Source organism: Rhinoraja longicauda, chromosome 3 (assembly GCF_053455715.1).
Source record: "Rhinoraja longicauda isolate Sanriku21f chromosome 3, sRhiLon1.1, whole genome shotgun sequence".
Taxonomy (NCBI): domain Eukaryota; kingdom Metazoa; phylum Chordata; class Chondrichthyes; order Rajiformes; family Arhynchobatidae; genus Rhinoraja; species Rhinoraja longicauda.
In genome coordinates this window covers 83812396-83831821 of record NC_135955.1, presented here as the reverse complement: position 1 = coordinate 83831821, position 19426 = coordinate 83812396, and the positions used below count along the sequence as shown (strand labels likewise).

General features: G+C 39.8%; 1 protein-coding gene across 4 annotated transcripts in view; it reads right to left on the bottom strand.

Annotated features, from left to right (window-relative positions):
- hapln1b (hyaluronan and proteoglycan link protein 1b) overlaps positions 1 to 19426 on the bottom strand; it is a 105350-nt gene that overhangs the window by 11206 nt on the left and 74718 nt on the right. For all 4 annotated transcript variants that reach the window (XM_078396542.1, XM_078396543.1, XM_078396540.1 and 1 more), the window contains exons 3-4: positions 13327 to 13701; positions 10338 to 10640 (exon numbers count right to left, since the gene is read on the bottom strand). In XM_078396542.1, the coding sequence (XP_078252668.1) occupies positions 10338 to 10640; positions 13327 to 13701 (678 nt within the window). The remainder of the gene's footprint in view (positions 1 to 10337; positions 10641 to 13326; positions 13702 to 19426) is intronic.

Genomic DNA, 19426 nt, shown 5'->3' with positions numbered 1-19426 from the left:
CCTCTGTGTAAAAAAACCTGCCCCTCTCATCTTAAATCTGTGCTCTCTAGTGTTTGATTTTTCCATCTTGGGAAAAAGTTTCTGACTCTAAATGACATTTGATTCAACCAAGTCCCATCTGATTTCATGTTTCTATGCAGTTGGAAGGAAATATAAGTATATTTAAACATGTTGGAATGGTTATGAAAGATGTCCACAGTCAGCCACTAGGGGTTCCACATGAATCATTTTCACTATGTGGATTGTTAAAGAGTTAAATTCTGCTGTTCCAAACCGCATGCAGAATGACACGAAGGATGAGAAACAACAATATCTCTTGATAAAGTGAAGCGTGAGGTGAGAAGAAATTCTTCCGTGCAGAGATGTATGGGGTATGTTGAATGCTTACTGGCAATAATGAGGTAGTTGGTTGAGAGGAATACAATTGCATCCTTCAAGGGAAAGGAGGTGTAAAGGGAAAATAGAGAGCTATGGAAAAGAATAAAGGATTTGTTCAGGGTTGGCCAAACAAGTTAGCACAGAAACAATGGGCTCCTTCTGAGCTGTAAATTTTCTCAGAGTACAGAACATTTACTTCAAGCCCATGTCTTCCTTTCAGGAAAGTTAAGTTGAGATATCTACAGAGATGTGATCTTGGCAATCATGCCAGATTAATGCCTGCAATGATGTCTGCTATTGATCAGGTTTATTTTGTTAATGTAAATTCATCCTCAGGGTCTTAACATTTGAGTTGATGAAATTAACAATAGTTTTATATTAAAACAGCATTGGTTTAACAGCTTCGTTTCTGTTTCCACCAGGCCGCAAGGATTATAATATATAATACTTCACTATCGTTATGGCACCGCAAAATGTTCAACTGGTCACTGCTTGCGTAACTTGCAAATGTTGCCAAACAAAGTAAACACTTTTATTTCAAATTGTAATCCCAGGATCTTTAAGGAAAAGGCTTTTGCCAATTGCAAATTACTTCCACTAGCCAGCAGAAAAGTCCACATTGTGTAATGTAGTTGGGCTTTTCATTATCAGCTTTCATTTGGCAATCTAATAGTGTGCATTAATCCAAGCCCCTTACAGGCATTAGACGGATCTATGCTATTGATATTCTGGCAGAGGATTCCCATGTCACATATCTATATACTAAAACTCTCGTTTGTTTGTTTGTTTGTTCCTGAACTACAGCCGAAATGGTACACGATAGCACGACAATTTTAGGCCCACCTTACTCACCGTCATCCCTTTGGTGCGAATAGAAGTTTCATTGAAATCGGTGTTATATTTTTTAAGTTATTCACATTTTAAGGTATAAATCTATCTCCTAGGGAGGGAGGAGGGAGGGAGGGAGGGAGGGAGGGAGAGGAGTGGAGGGAGAGAGGGGGAGGGAGGGAGCGGGAGGAGGGAGAATAAGCGGGGTTGAGGGGGATGGAGGGGGGCGGGGAGCAGAGGGATGGGAAGGGGGAGGGGAGGAAGGGGGAGGGAGGGGGAGGAGGGAGGGGAGGAGGGGGAGAAGGGAGGAGGGGGGGGATAGGGAAGGGTGGAGGGAAGGAGGAGAGGGTGCTGCACCAAAGCAGGAGAGGTTTGGGCCCAACGGGTCCACTTGGTCTAGTTAGTATTAATATCACTGTGACATCCTATGTCAGCTTTTGTGAGGACAGTTGCATTCCCACAAAGACCCGGATCTGGTTCAACAACAACAAGCCCTGGTTCACAGCAGAACTCAGACAGCTCCGCCAGTCAAAAGATGAGGCCTACAGGAGTGGGGATACAGACCTCTACAGGCAGGCCAAGTACAAGCTGAGAAGATGAATCAGAGCTGCCAAGGAAAGGTACTCTGAGAAGCTGAGGAGCAAGTTCTCAGCTAATGACGCTTCTTCAGTTTGGAAGGGTTTGCAAGAAATCACCAGGTACAAGAGTAAAACCCTACGCTCCTTGGACAATCGTCAGCTGACCAACGACCTGAACGAGTTTTACTGCTGGTGCGAGAAACAGAAACATAACCCAACAAACTCTCCCAGGTGACTGTGCCTGAACCCCTCTGTCAGTGGATCATCAACTTCCTGACGGACAGGAAGCGGCATGTGAGGCTGGGAAAGCACATCTCGGACCCGCAGATCCTCAGCATAGGAGCACCGCAAGGCTGCGTACTCTCCCCTCTCCTTTACTCTCTCTACACCAACGACTGCACCTCCACAGACTCCTCTGTCAAGCTCCTCAAGTTTGCGGATGACACTACCCTGATTGGACTGATCCAGGATGGGGAGGAATCTGCCTACAGATGGGAAGTGACACAGCTGGCGTCCTGGTGCCATCGCAATAACTTGGAGCTCAATGCTCTCAAGACAGTGGAACTAATTGTAGACTTTTGAAGAGATCCCCCTCCCCTCCCCCCACTCACCATCAACAACACCATAGTCACATCTGTGGAGTCATTTAAGTTCCTTGGAACCATCATCTCCAGGGACCTTAAATGGGGGGGCCACCATCGACTCCACAGTCAAAAAGGCCCAACAGAGGATGTACTTCCTGCAGCAACTGAAGAAACACAATCTGCCACAGGCAATGATGGTCCAATTCTATACTGCTATCATTGAGTCCGTCCTCACCTTCTCCATCATGGTCTGGTTTGGCTCAGCCACCAAGCACGACATCCGGAGGCTGCAACGGATCGTTCGCACAGCTGAGAAGGTTGTTGGCTGCAACCTTCCCCCCATTGACGAACTGTACACTGCAAGGGCCAGGAAGCGAGCGGGCAAGATCATCTCTGACCCCTCTCACCCTGGCCACAAACTCTTCGAAGCACTTCCCTCTGGAAGGCAACTCCGGACTGTCAAAGCAGCCACAGCCAGACATAAAAACAGCCTTTTTCCCCACGAGTGATAGTTCTACTCAATAACCAAAGTCCGTAGTCTCTTTTTTGCTCTGGTTTATTTTCATCCACATGTTTAGACCGTAATGTTGTATCCTTATTGTTTTGATGTGGTTATGCTTTATTCTTAATTGTTAACTGTATGTTTGTGTTGTCATTTGTGAGCGGAGCACCAAGGCACATTCCTTGTTCGGAGGCCCGAATGGCCTCCTCCTGCACCTATTGTCTATTGTCTATTGTCTATATGCATACTTGGCCAATAAACCTATTCATTCATTCATTCATTCATTCATTCATTCATTCATTCATCCAAACGTTCTATATCTGACTGCACCTTGACATCTCTCAATTTCATTCAATTGTCATTCTCCATCTGACTATTCATCTTCATGTACTAATTGTACCACTGTAAAACCAAATATAGTTTAGCCCTGCGAGATATTAACTTAACTCAGATGAATAACAAACTTTAAAGGAAGACAACAGGTCATCGGTGACCCTTGGAGTACCTTTGATTGGACTTTACTGGCTTTACCTTTCACTAAACGGTATTCCCTCCAACACCTGTACACTGTGGATAGCTCGATTGTAATCATGTATGGTCTTTCCGCTGACTGGTTAGCACGCAAAAAAAGCTTTTCACTGTACACCTGACAATAAACTAAACCGAACAGAACTCAGCTGAACTCAGCATCTAATTTATGCCAACACTTGCTTATAAACTGCCCTTTATATTACCACGCTTTTCTACAAAAATAAAACAAATGAATTTATTTTTCTTTAATTTTCTTAGAAGTTCTTAAAAGTCATAGTGAATGTGGCAGAAGGGTGGCAATGTAGATGAAAGAATAATTAATGTTAAAAGATTGTACAGGAGCATATAATTATTTCTCAATTAATCTAATCGGCATGGGGCAGCACGGTGGCGCAACGGTAGAGTTAGTGCCTTACAGCGCCAGAGACCCGGGTTCGATCCCGACTACGGGTGCTGTCTTTTTTTAAAAAAAAAATTTTTTTTTTTTTAAAAAGCATATGTACAAATCGAAATTTAAAAAAAAACACATTTGTTACAAAGTTCTTACATAGCTTCAATTTTTAAATTTTTGAAGAGAGAAAGTAAAAATAAAAATATAAAACTATAAACTTGGGAAGAGAGAGTAAGAGGGTTAAAAAAAAAAAAAAAAGGATCTAACAATAAAAATTAACGGGAGTAGATCCGGGAGACAAAAACCACAGCTGTACATCCAACCCCCAACTCAAGTTTCAACTTTTTATTTAAATTTTTTTTAATTTTTATTTTAGTCCTGTGCCAAACCAATTTACTTTTCTAAAAATTCAATAAATGGAGACCATATTTTTAAAAATAACTCAGGTTTGTCGATTAAGGCAAACCTTATTTTTTCCAAATGCAGTGTCTCTGTCATTTCCATAGTCCACATTTTAATTGTGGGGGTTATTGGTTTTTTCCAAAATTTAAGTATTAGTTTTTTCGCAGTTATTAGACTGTAATCAAGAAAATGTACCTGACTTACTGTAAAATTTGTAGTATGTTCTGATAATCCTAATATAATTAATTTTGGGTCCATATCTAATTTTTTATTAATAACTTTAGAAACTATTTTAAAAATCTCCAACCAGAAGTTTTGCATTTTTATACAAGTTACGAAAATATGAGTTAAATTAGCTTCTTGAAATTGACATTTATCACACATAGGAGAGATACTAGGAAAAATCCTATTTAATTTCGTCTTCGAATAATGTAATCTATGTATTATTTTAAATTGTATTAAGGAATGTCTAGTATTCAATGAACATTGATGTATATGTTGTAAACTTTCATCCCATATATCTTGCATTATAAATTGATTCAATTCGTCCTCCCATGCTCGTCTATAAGATTCTGATGACGGAATGTCAATGTCAAGGAGAATATTGTAAATAAAAGATATTAATTTATTTGAGTTATAATGTCGATTCAGGCATACATCAAGTGTTTCTGGACCTCTAAACTTATATTCTTGCATGTGTGATTTTACATAATCTCTAAGTTGTAAATATCTAAAATAATTATTAACATGTAATCCGTACTTCTGCTGTAACTCCTGAAACGAAAGAAAAGTTCCCTTATGATAAAGATCTCCCACCCTTTTGATTCCATAACTTTTCCATTGAGCAAAGCCTCTATCTAAGACAGACGGTTTAAAAGAAGGATTATTCGCAATAGGAAGGAAAACAGATAATTTACTCAATTTTAACGTAAGCTTTAATTGTTTCCAGGTACGGATAACACTATGATTACCTCCATATGTTTTTTTATTTAAATTTATTGGAGCTAAGAGGATCGCACCAATATCGAATGGTAAACAATCCTCTTTCTCCATCTTTAACCAATCCGGTTGTTGATCAGAATCATCCAACCAGCAGGTTATATTTTTAATATTAACCGCCCAATAATAAAATAAAAAGTTAGGTAAAGCAATTCCTCCATTAATTTTAGACTTACATAAGTGTCTTTTATTTATTCTATGAGTCTTGTAGTCCCAAATAAAATTAGTAACAATTGAATCAATTTAAAAAAAAAACTTTTTTGGAAGGTAGATCGGAATTGCTTGAAATAAGTATAGTAGCTGTGGAAGAAAGATCATCTTTATAGCATTACTACGACCAACTAATGATATAGGAAGTGTTTTCCAAAATTGGATATTTCTGTGTAATTTAGCAAGTAAAGGAGGAAAATTTGATTTAAATAAAGAAGTATATTTCCTAGTCACGTAAATTCCAAGATATTTAAACTTTTCATAGGCAATTTTAAAAGGAAATTGTTGAAGTATGGCCGGATTATGCTCCATTATTGGCATAATTTCACTTTTATACCAGTTAATTCTATAACCTGAAAATGAACCAAATTGAGTTATGAGATTTAATAAATTCGGAATGCTAATTTCTGGCTTTGTAATATATATTAATACATCATCCGCATATAAAGAAATTTTATTGGTTGTATGTTTAGTGTTGTAGCCATAAATATCTGAATTTGATCTAATACTCTCAGCAAGTGGTTCTATAATAAGGGCAAATAAAAGTGGTGATAGTGGACATCCTTGTCTACAACCCCTAGCTAAATGAAATTTAGATGACAGCATTTGATTAGTTAATATTCTAGCTGTTGGGGATGTATATAAAAGTTTCACCCATGCACAAAAATTTTCACCTAGTTGAAATTTTTCCATCACTGAGAAAAGATAGGGCCATTCTACTTGATCAAATGCTTTTTCAGCATCTAGCGAGATGATTGCTAAATCTTCATTTAATAGTCTATTTGAATAAATTATATTAAACAAGCGTCTCAAGTTGAAAAATGAATATCGTTTGGCTATAAAGCCTGATTGATCGGGGTGTATCAATTTGTCTATAACTAGACTTAATCTCTGAGCTAAGATTTTCGCTAATATCTTCTGATCAGTATTTAAAAGAGCTATCGCCCTATACGAACCAGGGTCTTCAGAATCCTTATCTTTTTTAGGAATGAGGATTATTGTTGATTCAGTCAGAGTTTGTGGCAATCTCTGTTGTTTAAAGGCGTGACTATATACAGTTTGCAAACGTGGAGAGATCAAACCACTGAATTTTTTATAAAATTCATTATTTAAGCCATCAGGGCCAGGAGTCTTCCCATTTTTCATGGATTTAATAGTCTCTTCAACGTCTTTCATAGTTATTTCTGCGCCCAGTAAATTTCTATCACTCACATTCAAACCAGGAAGGTTACATTCCTGCAAAAACTTTTGCATCTGCGCAGAAGTATCTGTTATTTTTGATGAATATAATGACTGATAAAATTGCAAAAATCTCTGATTAATATCCTTAGGTAGTTTAAGCAAATCTCCATTTTCTGATCTAATTTTATGAATTGTAGAATCATCTTCTAATTTACGGAGTTGACGTGCTAGCAATTTCTGTGGTTTATCTCCAAATTCAAATGTTTTTGTTTAGTATATTGAAAAAGCCTTAAAATATGAGCTGAAAGGATATAATTTAACTTATATTTGAGCACTGCAATTTTATTATGTATTTCAATAGAGGGAGCGATGGCATTTGTTATGTCTAACTGTCTTATCTGACTTTCCAGGTCATTCTGTTCAGCTCGGTTCTTCTTGTTTTGAGACGCTTGAAAAGCAATAATACATCCTCTCACAAACGCTTTAAATGTTTCCCAAAGCAGGGACGCAGGTGTTTCAGGAAGGTCATTTGCGTTAAAAAAAATCTCAAATTGCGATTTAAGATAGTCATAACATGCTTTTTCATTTAAGATTTGCGGATTAAATCTCCAATTAGTCTGTTTCCCCGTTACTCCTTGGAGTTTTACCCTAAATGTTAAAGGGGCATGATCGGATATAATAATATTATGATATTTTGAATTATACGTATAAGGAATAAGTTTGGAGTCCACCAAGAAATAATCAATTCTTGAATAAGTTTTATGCACAGGTGAATAAAATGAATACTCTCGGCCTGAAGGATTATCAATCCTCCAAACATCTTTTATATTTGCATTATTTATATAAGAGTTTAATAATTCACACGACTTGGATTTTGTTTTCCTTTGAGTTGAAGATCTATCCAAATAAGGATCTAATGTACAATTTAAATCTCCTCCAATTATCAAGTTATATTGTCCAAATTCTGGAATGGTATTAAATATTTTTAAAAAAAATAACGGATTATCAAAATTTGGTGCGTAGACATTCACCAATATCAATTTTGTAGAATATAGTTCTCCCACTAATATAACATATCTACCTTCAGTGTCGACTATAGAGGAAGTATTTATAAATGGTATACCCGTACGAATTAAAATAGCAACACCTCTTGATTTAAAGGGAAACGATGAGTGAAATACGTTATCAATCCATTTGCCTTTCAGTCTATTATGTGCTACATTTTTTAGATGAGTTTCCTGAAGGAACATTATGTCTGCATCAATAGATTTTAAATGTGAAAGTACTTTACCTCTTTTAATTGGTTCATTAACACCCTTGACATTCCAACTACAAAATGTAATACCTTTAACCCCTGTTTTCCTAATAGAATCTTGCATCTTAACCGATAAATGGTCTATAATAAAGCAAATGGTCTGGCACCCGGACTACAACATTTTTCTTGAATGAGGGGTGGATGATCTTTTGTACAGCGTAGAGTGCCTCCCGGAAATATCTCCCAAAAGTATATAATTTCTGAAAAATGACATGATAATAAAAGTTAAATCTAAAAAAAAAATCAATATATAAAAAGTTAAAAGAGTGCAGGAAAAAAGAAGAGACAACTAAAACTACAACTACAATTAGTGCAGTTAGTGTTAGCCAACCTAAGGTGGCAAAAAATCTAAGGACTTCCGTGAGATGTAAAAAAAAATTAATACTAGCTCCGTTTTTTAACACAGTTATTTTTTTTTTTTTCCTGGTTTTAAATATATATATATTTTTAGAAGCAAGGGGAAATAAACAGGACAGGCCCAAAGAAATTTAATCCAAAATAGGCCAGTTTTCCCCCCTAGGGTGTATTAGTTAAATGTTAAAAGTAAAATTTACATGAGTCAAGTGTTACTTGAACTTCTTATTGGTAGTGATTAATAATATTTTTTATTAATAGTAGTTAATAAAGATTAATAGTCATATAGCTTATTCACTGGTCTTGGAACTTTAAATTATAACGCCTTATAGCCCAATCAGTTCTCTGCCAGTGATTACAGCCGTGGAGTGGTATTCATCCCTTCAGCGAGTTTTCAATCTCTCGGGCGAATTCGAATGCTTTATTATGATCAGTATAAAAAGTTTCTGTCTGCTTGTAGGTGACTCGCAGTTTGGCCGGGTACAACATTCCGAATCTGAGCGATGGGATCTTCCTCAGGATGGGATCTTCCTACGGGTGCTGTCTGTATGGAGTTTGTACGTTCTCCCCATGACCGCGTGAGTTTTCTCCGAGATCTTCTGTTTCCTCCCACACTTCAGTGACGTACAGGCTTGTAGGATAATTGGCTTGGTATACTAATAAATTGTCCCTAACATAGGATGGTGTTGCTGTACGGGGATCGTTGGGCAGTGCAGACTCAGTGGGCCGAAGGGCCTGTTTCTGTGCTGTATCTCTAAGCAAACTAAACTAAATCAATGAGGGGGACCTCGTTGAAATATACAGAATAATGTAATGCTTGGATAGAGTGGATGTGGAGCGAATGTTTCCACTGCTGGGAGAGTCTAAGACTAGAGGTCATAGCCTCAGAATTAAAGGACATTCTTGTAGGAAGAAGATGAGGAATAATTTCAGTCTGAAGAAGGGTCTCGACCCGAAACGTCGCCCATTCCTTCTCTCCTGAGATACTGCCTGACCTGCTGAGTTACTCCAGCATTTTGTGAATAAATACCTTCGGAATAATTTATTTAGTCAGAGGGTGGTGAATCTGTGGAATTCTTTGCCACAGAAGGCTGTGGAAGCCAAGTCAGTGGATAGTTTTAAGGCAGAGATAGATGCATTCTTGATTAGTACAGGTGTCAGTGGTTTTGGGGAGAAGGCAGAAGATTGGGGTTAGGAGGGAGAGATAGATCAGCCATGATTGAATTTTGGAGTAGACTTGATGGGCCGAATGGCCTAATTCTACTCCTATTCCTTATGACCTGAATTTTGCAATGAATTATGCTGGATATGCATATGAAAAAATATAACTGGTTAACTGCTTCATCCATCCTGATGGAGCCAGATGTATCGTCAATTCCTCTCAATAAGTACGACGTTAAGGCCCTCGTGAAGATACAGAGAACTTCAACAGAATACCTATCCTGCTTTTATTTAAAAATCTCAGAGAAATTCTTCATTGAACTGCAAAAGTATTTGATGAAGCACTTGGAAATTGCAAAAATGCTTGTAACTGTTGATGCTGCCACAATATCATTCACACTGTGACAATGCCTACATTAATTACAATAATGCATCTTAATCTGTCCACTTCATCCAAAATTCAAACTACCTCAGATGTCAGCTGTTGGAATCAATGCCAAGGCGTACATAGCACTTGATACTAGAAGGCAAATCCTCAGAATAAAAGGGCATACCTTTAGAAAGGAGATGAGGAGGAATTTCTTTAGCCAGGTGGTGGCGAATCTGTGGAATTCATTGCCACAGACGGCTGTGGAGGCCGAGTCTTTGGGTATTTTTAATGTGCATTTGCATTTCACACACGTGCCAATAAATGCACTATTGAGCCTTTGCAAGGTTATAACCAACCATTAGGATGATTGTGAGACTTTTCTAGATTGAGTGATTTTCTTTTCTATAGATGTAGAGAGACCAAAATAAATCTGTTCCATTGTCCCACTTAAGGATATGATGAAGGTAAAATCCGCAGGCGATCCAGTTTTTTTTTTTGGCAATATCAAACTTCCAAACTACTTAAAAAGAAGAAAACTTTTGATTGTCTTACCATTGAAGTTGGATGTAAAGCAGAAAACATCATATTTGTTCTTCATCTTGTCTCTGTATCCGTAGCTTCGGATACCGGGCACCGTGTTTTCCCCTCCACACGGCCCCCTCGATTTGGTAATGGGATACTGTACAGACCCATCCTTCAGCCAGCCTGCGTTACACCAATCCAGTCCTCCTCTCCATGCTTCGTAAAGTTGATCAAAAGAGGCAATTATTGCATCTTGATTCTCACATGCCTTCTGAGCCTCGTCAAAGTTCAGATTGTAGCGACCCAGTCGTGGGAAATATGGGTACACAACACCTAGAGGGCAGTTCAGAACAAAAAGAGAGAAACAAAACAGATCTGCATTAAGGGTTACTCAGACTGATGCAGAAGCACACAAGGGTACAATCTGTCGAACACATGCCTAAACTTTCATTCAAATCTGTCCTCATTTAACAACACTTGCATTTAACAATTGAGTCCTAAGGGGGATTCCAGGACTGTGAAAGTTCAATTAACATTGATAATGACCATTGTTAACACTTTTCTGCAGCTTTTCTCCACAGTGCGAAAACTTGACTGTGGGATTCACATAATATGCACATTTTCCCTGCAAAACACAGTTTCCCTGCTACTTCGCAATGACTATATGACCTTGACTAAAATTCTGTCTATCAATTTTAATTTTAATTTTTAGAACGTTGTCAAAATAATGTGCCCAAATTTTGGTACAACCAATAAGAGGAGTACAATTTTTATTTTATTTTACAAACTAGATTCATCACTGTATATTAATTCATCGATGCATATGCATGCTTGCAACTCCTCTGTGTAAATCAAATCGAATAATATGAAGTCTGTCAGATTTCAAGGCAGACAGGAAATTTCAATGATTTATAACTGATTCAATTCTGCGCCTCTCCTCTCTGCATTGCAGCACACTATTTTGCCTCCATCTCATTAACTTCTCTGTAGCAAACATCATTCAAGCCTGAGATGTAAGTAATAGCTGTTTCAGGGCCAATATTACCTTGGAATTTGTCTCCAGGAATGAATCTTTGTACAAGATTGGTTAATTTGTTTTTGTGTCAACCTTTATCTGACCACACTACATAATAGTTCCACGTGCTAAAGAGCTGCCCCATAAAATCATTTTGTTTTAGTTATTCAATGCAACATGAAACATGAAGCTTCCTTTAATAGGTTCACCATATTTTACTCTCAACAGTTTATAATGAAGAAATGTAGGGCTGTGCCGGAATATGTAGGGCAAACTGTGACTTAATTTAGGTAGAACAAATAATTCTCAGTTAACTCTAATTGTGGAGAGAAGTGGGAACACAGCCAAACATTATAACTTCTCTGTAATAAAGATCTGAGCCAGTCATGCCACATTGAAAGGCATAATTCTAAAGCTTTTGTTTAAAATTCGGATGAAGGACATTCAGCTGCTAGTTATGATTTAATAAGGGATGTAAAAAATCAGCTCAGGGTCGCTGACTCATGTAGTAACTTCAAGTAACCTTTGCATCACCGCTCTCTCCATCCCTCCCCCACCCTAGTCACTGTTGTCCTGTTGAGTTTCACTGTCTGTATCACTCGTTATCACCTAGCCCACAGCCAACAATGGGCCATTGTGGGCTCCACCTTTCTTTGACCACCGTTACTTTTTGCATATCTTTCATTCATTTGTGCTATATCTCTCTATATCACAGTCTATATCTCTCGTTTCCCTTTCCCCCATCTGAAGAAGGGTCTCGACCCGAAACGTCACCTATTCCTTATCTCCAGAGATGCTGCCTGACCCGCTGAGTTACTCCAGCTTTTTGTGCCGATCTTCATAATTTCTGTTGTCTCCAGGTTCCCAAAACTCTGCAGTTTTCTTTCCAACCTCGATATCTGATGCATTGCTGGGCATTTTCCTGCATGATTCCTGGACCATTAGTTTAGAGGTACAGCGCAGAAACAGGCCCTTTCGGCCCACCGAGTCCATGCTGACTAGCGATCCCCGCACATTAACACTATTCTATACCCACTGGGGACAATTTTTACATTTACCAAGCCAATTAACCTCCAAACCTGTACGTCTTTGGGTTAGCCATAGGTTTTCCGACCCATTAATTCCCTCCTGTGACATTATTAATTCCCTGCCCTGAATTCCTGACTTTCTAATTTTTCTTTCCTTTAGATGTCCCACAGTAACATTATTCCTCTCCTGTTGTGTTTTCCAGAGAGGCTACTGATCCTCTCCTCTCTCGGGTCTTAATTTTCTAGTGAGCCTCTCAATTTTTTGTTCATTCATTTTTCAGGAAGCGGGTTCACGGGCAAGGCCAGCATTCACTGATTTCTGGTCCTGAACAGTCTCTTGAAAAGAGTGTTGAGCAAATGAACTACTGGAGCGTTCTTGTGCCATTAGAGAAGACAGTTCTAGGATTTAGACCCAGCAGTGCAGAAAGAAAAGTGATTTATTTGCAAATAACAATGGTGTGGAATTAATTGTCTTTTAATGTGTTGCCTCTTTCCCTCAGCATGAACGGTATATTGTGGATCGAGCATCCTTTACTGAAACATCGAGACGTTTAGACAGACCTAATGTGCGCAAGTAGGATAAATGAAGATGTGCAAAAATGTTGGCATGGACATGGTGGGTCAAAGAGTCCAGTTCCGAAGTGTTCTGAGCTCTATGTTTCTATGACTTTATGAAAGCACAGTCTTAGAATCATAGAGCTACAAAACAACATGGCAATAGGCCCTTCGGCCCACCTTGTCCGTATTAGATTCACCCATTTCTATGCATTTGACCCCGAGTCCACCAAACCCTTCCTATCCATATATCTGTCCAAATGTTTCTTAAATGCCATATTTGTATCCATTTCTATAACTTCCTCTGGCTTCCTCAATTCCTTTGCAATGACATCTGTACAAAATTAAGACCAAAATTTGTAAAGAAATACATTGAACCAAGTAGTTTACTTATTGTTAAGTAGCCACTGTGTAATTATACCTTGGAGATCCAGCAATATGGTGCCAGTGACGTCGTCTAGTCCCTCAATGATTTCACATTTGTATTTACCATAGTCCTCCAAAGTTAAATCCGTAATTGTTATAGAGGCATCGTTCTCACCGCCTTCATTCAGGAAAACTCTTCCCTGGTAATTTCCAAAACTTTTCCAGTTGTTTCCCAATGAAACAAACACGTCAATTTCCTTGAGGTAATCGGAGGTGAGTCTGGTCCACTTGATCCTGACCTTGAAAGGACTTTGAGCTCCACGAGCAGGAACTGGTTTGTAATAGAACTTACAGGGGAGAGTGGCATTGTTACCTCGGTAAGAGATAACCTTTGGTTGATCTATCTTTATGCCCAGTCGCGATCCATTATCTACAAAAAGAATAATGGACAGTGTTAACTGAGATTCATTTGCATTATATTTCTGTAATACTTTATTCTGTTTTAAAACTGTTACAATTTGTTTCATTGGGTTGTTTAAATTAATACTGACTAGCTAATTAAATTATTGCATCGTATGGGAGGCGCATTCCCAATCTCGTTGTACCCCTGTACAATGACAATAAAGAAAATTGTAATTGTAATTGTAATTGTACTCCTGCTGGAAGAAACTTTCAGTTCAGAAATTGGTGTAGAAAGCAGATCAATTTTGATATGTGGATATTGAAATCCTGGAAATATATTAAATTCATTGGGATTGCCTAATAGACCACCAAGAATGTACTAGTTGAGTGGGATTGCATGGAGGCCCCAACATCCAGCCCTTCTGCCACCCATGATCTGTTTAGGACGGAACTGCAGATGCTGATTTACAGCGAAGATAGACACAAAGTGCTGGAGCAACTCAGTGGGGCAGGCAGCATCTCTGGAGATAAGGAATGTGATGTTTCAGGTCAAGACCCTTTTTCAGAGTGAAGTCTCTCAGTCTGAAGAAGGGTCTCGACCTGAAACGTCACCCATTCCTTCTCTCCAGATATGTTGCCTGTCCCGCTGACTTCCTCCAGCATTTTGTGTCCATGAACTGTTGTCAACTTGCATCTCTTGGCAACCTGAAGGCTCTGCCCCCCTGTGGCCATCTCTGAAAATACAATCGTTGCCCTTGGACCTCACTGATAGTCTGCTGACTGCTCGTGCTTTGCTCGACATGTCTTTGACTATGTGTTACTGATATTGGATGCAGACTGTCAGAAGGCTTTTCCAGTGTTTGCAAAAGCCCATGAAAAAATGAAATGGTTAAAATAAATATTTGATACAATAAAATTAAAAATAATTTAATTTGTTGTTAATTAACATTAAAACATAATTATCCTGCCAAGAGGAAAAATACACCAAAAGGTTACCAAAAGCTACCTTTCCGAATAATAACAACAACACCATTCAAAAATGAGGCTGTGCAAGATGTTTCAGCAATTGCTGGATTAATGCTGAGGGGCCAGATGAGAAGTGCATCCAGACGCTCAGCTCAGCTATGTTGAGTCCTGTCATTTGGACATATATGTGGCTTTCAGGACTCCCAGAACTGGCAAAGAAGGCAAGGATGTGTGACTGCAAATAGAAAATGTTTCCCTACAACACAATCAGCTGGCAATTGTTGCATTCTGGCATTTAATAATTTAAAACATATTTATTAGAATGAAATCCATCTATGGCATATTATTCAGCAACAAAAAGTGCTGGCGGAGAAGTCAGTGGGTCAGGCAGCATCTGCGGAGGGAATGGACAGATGGGGCAGGGTGGGGCAGATGGTTGGGCAGTTGGCAAGAGGACATGCTCCTTCAGCTGCTTACACAGGGATGCTTTGTGCTCTTGAAGCATGGCATTGAGGTTCTCAATATTATTTCTAGCACTTCTTTTCCATTTTGAGTAGTCACAGGCATTGAGTATATCTTTGAATTGTTTTCTTGGTGCACTTGGAATAGAGTATCTATTTCTAAAATCTGATTTAGGTGTGCAAATAACATGGCGTGACCAATGTTATGACTGTGTGTATTAAGGTCTCAGTGATGGGAGTGTTGGTCAGGTAATTGTTCACTGCAGCACACAAGATGAGGGGCTTTTGTACAGACACCATATTTTCCAGTGCATCACGATGCATACTGTGGGTAGACCAGGCCAGGGTTCACTGAAGCCAAGTAAACCATGAGCTTTGTACCAGATCTGAGGTCTTGATCTTGATCACGAATGACCAGGTACTGTGCTGGCATGTTGAAGGGGGAGTGAATTTCATCAATGGGGTCTGCTCTTGAGCTATGGAAAGTGGTCCACATTTTCTCGCCATCGTGGTCTCACCATAAGCCTTTGTTGTTGGAGGGGAGTGTGGTGAATTGGGAGAAACCTTGTTCTTGTGGTCGTTGAGGATAAACCCCATCCTCTTGTATGCATCAATGAGCAAATTCCTTACTTTCAGATTCCAGCACCTGTTGCTTTTGCGTTCCCGCTTATTGCCCTCCAGTCTCCTTTTCCGCTCTCACCTTCCCCTCCTCCACCTGGCTCCATATGCATTTTTCTCCCCTTGTTTGCCTCCACGTATAACTCACCTCCTTCTGCCTCCCAACTCCACTCCTCCCCCTACTCCTCCTCCACTTGGCTCCACTTGCCAAGCACCTTTCATTCCTCCTCAGAACACCAATCACCTGCTGGCTCCTATCTCACCAGCCCCTTGTCTTCTTTACAGCTGCCATCTTCCCTCACCACTCTCAGTTTAGCTTACTTTACTTTACAGATACAGTGTGGAAACAGGTCCTTCGGCCCATCGATTCCATGCCAACCAACGATCACCCCGTTCACGCTAGTTCTTTGCTATTCCCACCTTCGCATCCTATACACTAGGGGCAATTTACAGAAGCCCATTAACCTACAAACCTACACCTCTTTGTAATGTGGGAGGTAACGAGAGCACCCGGAGGACACCCGCATACAAATTCCGCACAGGCAGCATGCATAGTCAGGATCGAGGCCGGGTCTCTGGTGCAGTAGGGCAGCAACTCTACCACTGCGCCACTGTGCCACTGTTCTGATATTTGGTTTTGACCCAAAACCTTAGCAAATCATTTCCCCCCACAAATGCTGTTTGATCCGCTGAGCCCCTCTCCAGCAGTTTGTTTTTTTGCTCCAGATTCCTGAAACTGCCGTACCTAGTGTCTGCAGTGAATGTAAACCATTTTCTCCAAATGGAAATTCTTGGTCAATCATGATTCATTCTGAAGAAGAGTCGCGACCTGAAACGTCACCCATTCCTTCTCTCCAGAGATGCTGCCTGTCCCGCTGAATTACTCCAGCATTTGGTGTCTATCTTTGGTTTAAACTAGCATCTGCAGTTCCTTCCTACACTTAACGTTTCACCACATCAGCTGTGAAATTTAAGTTCAGTTAAGTTCATATGGGCCCTCCCTCTCGATCAGACTTTCATGCAACTCCAGATCATATCGAGGTTGTCGACGATCCTGTGAAAGAATCTTGTCAGACTTTCAGTTATATTGAAGTGCCATGATTAAGCAAATGAATCCAGATGGACTACTGGCATCGAACTAGGTACTAGACAAGGCAAGGCTAACAAAAACAGAAAATGTTGGGAACACTCAGTAAGTCAGGCTCCCAGTGCGGCAAAGGAAACAGAAGTAACATTTCAGGTTAAAGACCATTTGTCAGAACTGAGAAAAGATAAGACATTACTTAGCCAATACACAGTAAAAAGTCCTCCCAAGGGGATTTTGTGAAAATTGAAAGAGCTGCCCTCCAGATTAGTCATGCAAAACCCTAACTCTCCCATTCAGAATCAAAGTTTCCACGAAACTCTCCACCACCATCATTCCTGGCTCTGTCCTGTCCGACTAATTGGACAAGCCGACAGTTATTGTTGGACAAGGTGTGGCCTTGGGAGTCTTCGTTATTGGCTCCAGCCTTCATGAGGTCTCATGGTATTGGTCCAAATATAGGCAAGAAAACCTTTGGCTGCTTGCCGCGAGCTGTCCTCCATCCTCCATGACCAATACTCCTCCGACTTGAATAAAACCTACAAGGAAAATTGAGGCTAGCAAGAGCAAAGATTGGACTCTCAGTGGAGGAATCATTTCAACACTATGGATATAAAGTATGAGATCCAATGTAAAACCTGACCTTATTCTTGCCAAACTACCAGTTGCTGGTGTTCATGCTAGCTTATGTAGAAATTACCTCAGTTCAGTCATTGAGGAGGCATGGTCCATCCTAGTTGCGTAGTGTCACACCTCCACCATGCTAAATAGCATAGAAGACAACAGATCCAAGGATCTGTAACATGAGCGCAAGTGGGTAGATGTTGGTCAACATGGACTCAATGGGCCGAAGGGCTGGTGGAAGCAAGGGACTGCAGATGTTGGTTTACAAAACAAAACCAAAGGGCTTGTTTCCATGCTTCAACTCGCTTTGACTCCAGTTCAATTATGGGGTTGTTAAATAAGATTGAGGATTTATTTGTTCATAAGCTTGGCAAACATGGCAATTATTGTTTATTCTGAATTATCACTGAAAGAGATTCAAGAGAGAGCTGGATAGAGCTCTTAAGGATAGCGGAGTCAGGGGGTATGGGGAGAAGGCAGGAACGAGGTACTGATTGAGAACGATCAGCCATGATCACATTGAATGGCGGTGCTGGCTCGAAGGGCCGAATGGCCTCCTCCTGCACCTATTATCTATTGTCTATTGTCTATTAACTGAAGAAGTGGTTATGAGTCAATCTCACATAAACCAGACACAGTAAAGCATGCAGGTTCTCTTCTAAAGTGCAACACCACCGTGTGTGTGTGTGTGTGTGTGTGTGTGTGTGTGTGTGTGTGTGTGTGTGTGTGTGTGTGTGTGTATACACATATTTGGAAATCATTGTGTCAACTCTTTGGTTTGACTTAAATGGTATGATTGTTTTTGTGAGCTCTCACTGTAAGATGTTCCTAATGTTGGCAAATATTACAGTTTTGAACACATGGATCAATATTTCCATGTTGTGTTTTTCATATTTAGCTGGCTTCTTTAAGTTTGTACACTGAGTCTTTTGAATTAGGAACTTGGCCTTTGGGTTTAGTTGCAGACATTGGAGGGTTTCTTTTAACCAATTGGACACTGCGACACTGTGATGTGAATTGAATAGTGTTTTGAATTAATTGAATGATTGAGAAATAAGATGTGGCCCTGATTATGAAATTCAGTTATGGAGTATGCCCTAAATCAAGATTCTTGCTATTGAGGGCGTGCAGCATAGGTTTACTAGGTTAATTCCCGGAATGGCGGGACTGTCATATGTTGAAAGACTGGAGCGACTAGGCTTGTATACACTGGAGTTTAGAAGGATGAGAGGGGATCTTATCGAAACGTATAAGATTATTAAGGGGTTGGACACATGTTGGAAACATGTTCCCAATGTTGGGGGAGTCCAGAACCAGGGGCCACAGTTTAAGAATAAGGGGTAGGCCATTTAGAACAGAGATGAGGAAAAACTTTTTCAGTCAGAGAGTTGTGAATCTGTGGAATTCTCTGCCTCAGAGAGCAGTGGAGGCCAATTCTCTGAATACATTCAAGAGAGAGCTAGATAGAGCTCTTAAGGATAGCAGAGTCAGGGGGTATGGGGAGAAAGCAGGAACGGGGTACTGATTGAGAATGATCAGTCATGATCACATTGAATGGCGGTGCTGGCTCGAAGGGGCGAATGGCCTACTCCTGCACCTATTGTCTATTGTCTATAATATTAAATAAATTGTGTTTAATTTGGGTACAGTAAGAAGGGTGGTGGTGGTGGTGGAAGCTGATCGGATAGTGGCATTTAAGAGGCTTTTAGACGGGCACATGGATATGCAAGGAATGGAGAGATATGGACCATATTTAGACAGAAATAATTAGTTCTAATTCTAATCATGATTAGCACAGAAATCACAATTGTGTTTTAGACTATTTTTGTGGTCCACTATTATTTTCCTAGTTTCACCTATTCTAAATTGAAATGAGTGGCGTTGTTCGCTTTTGAGTTGATTCATTCATTGAAGTGTTGTTTCAGGTACTTCAGGTCTGATAACTGGTCCATTAAAATTAGTTTATCTCCTGCAGAGATTTGCCTGGTAAGAACAAAGCA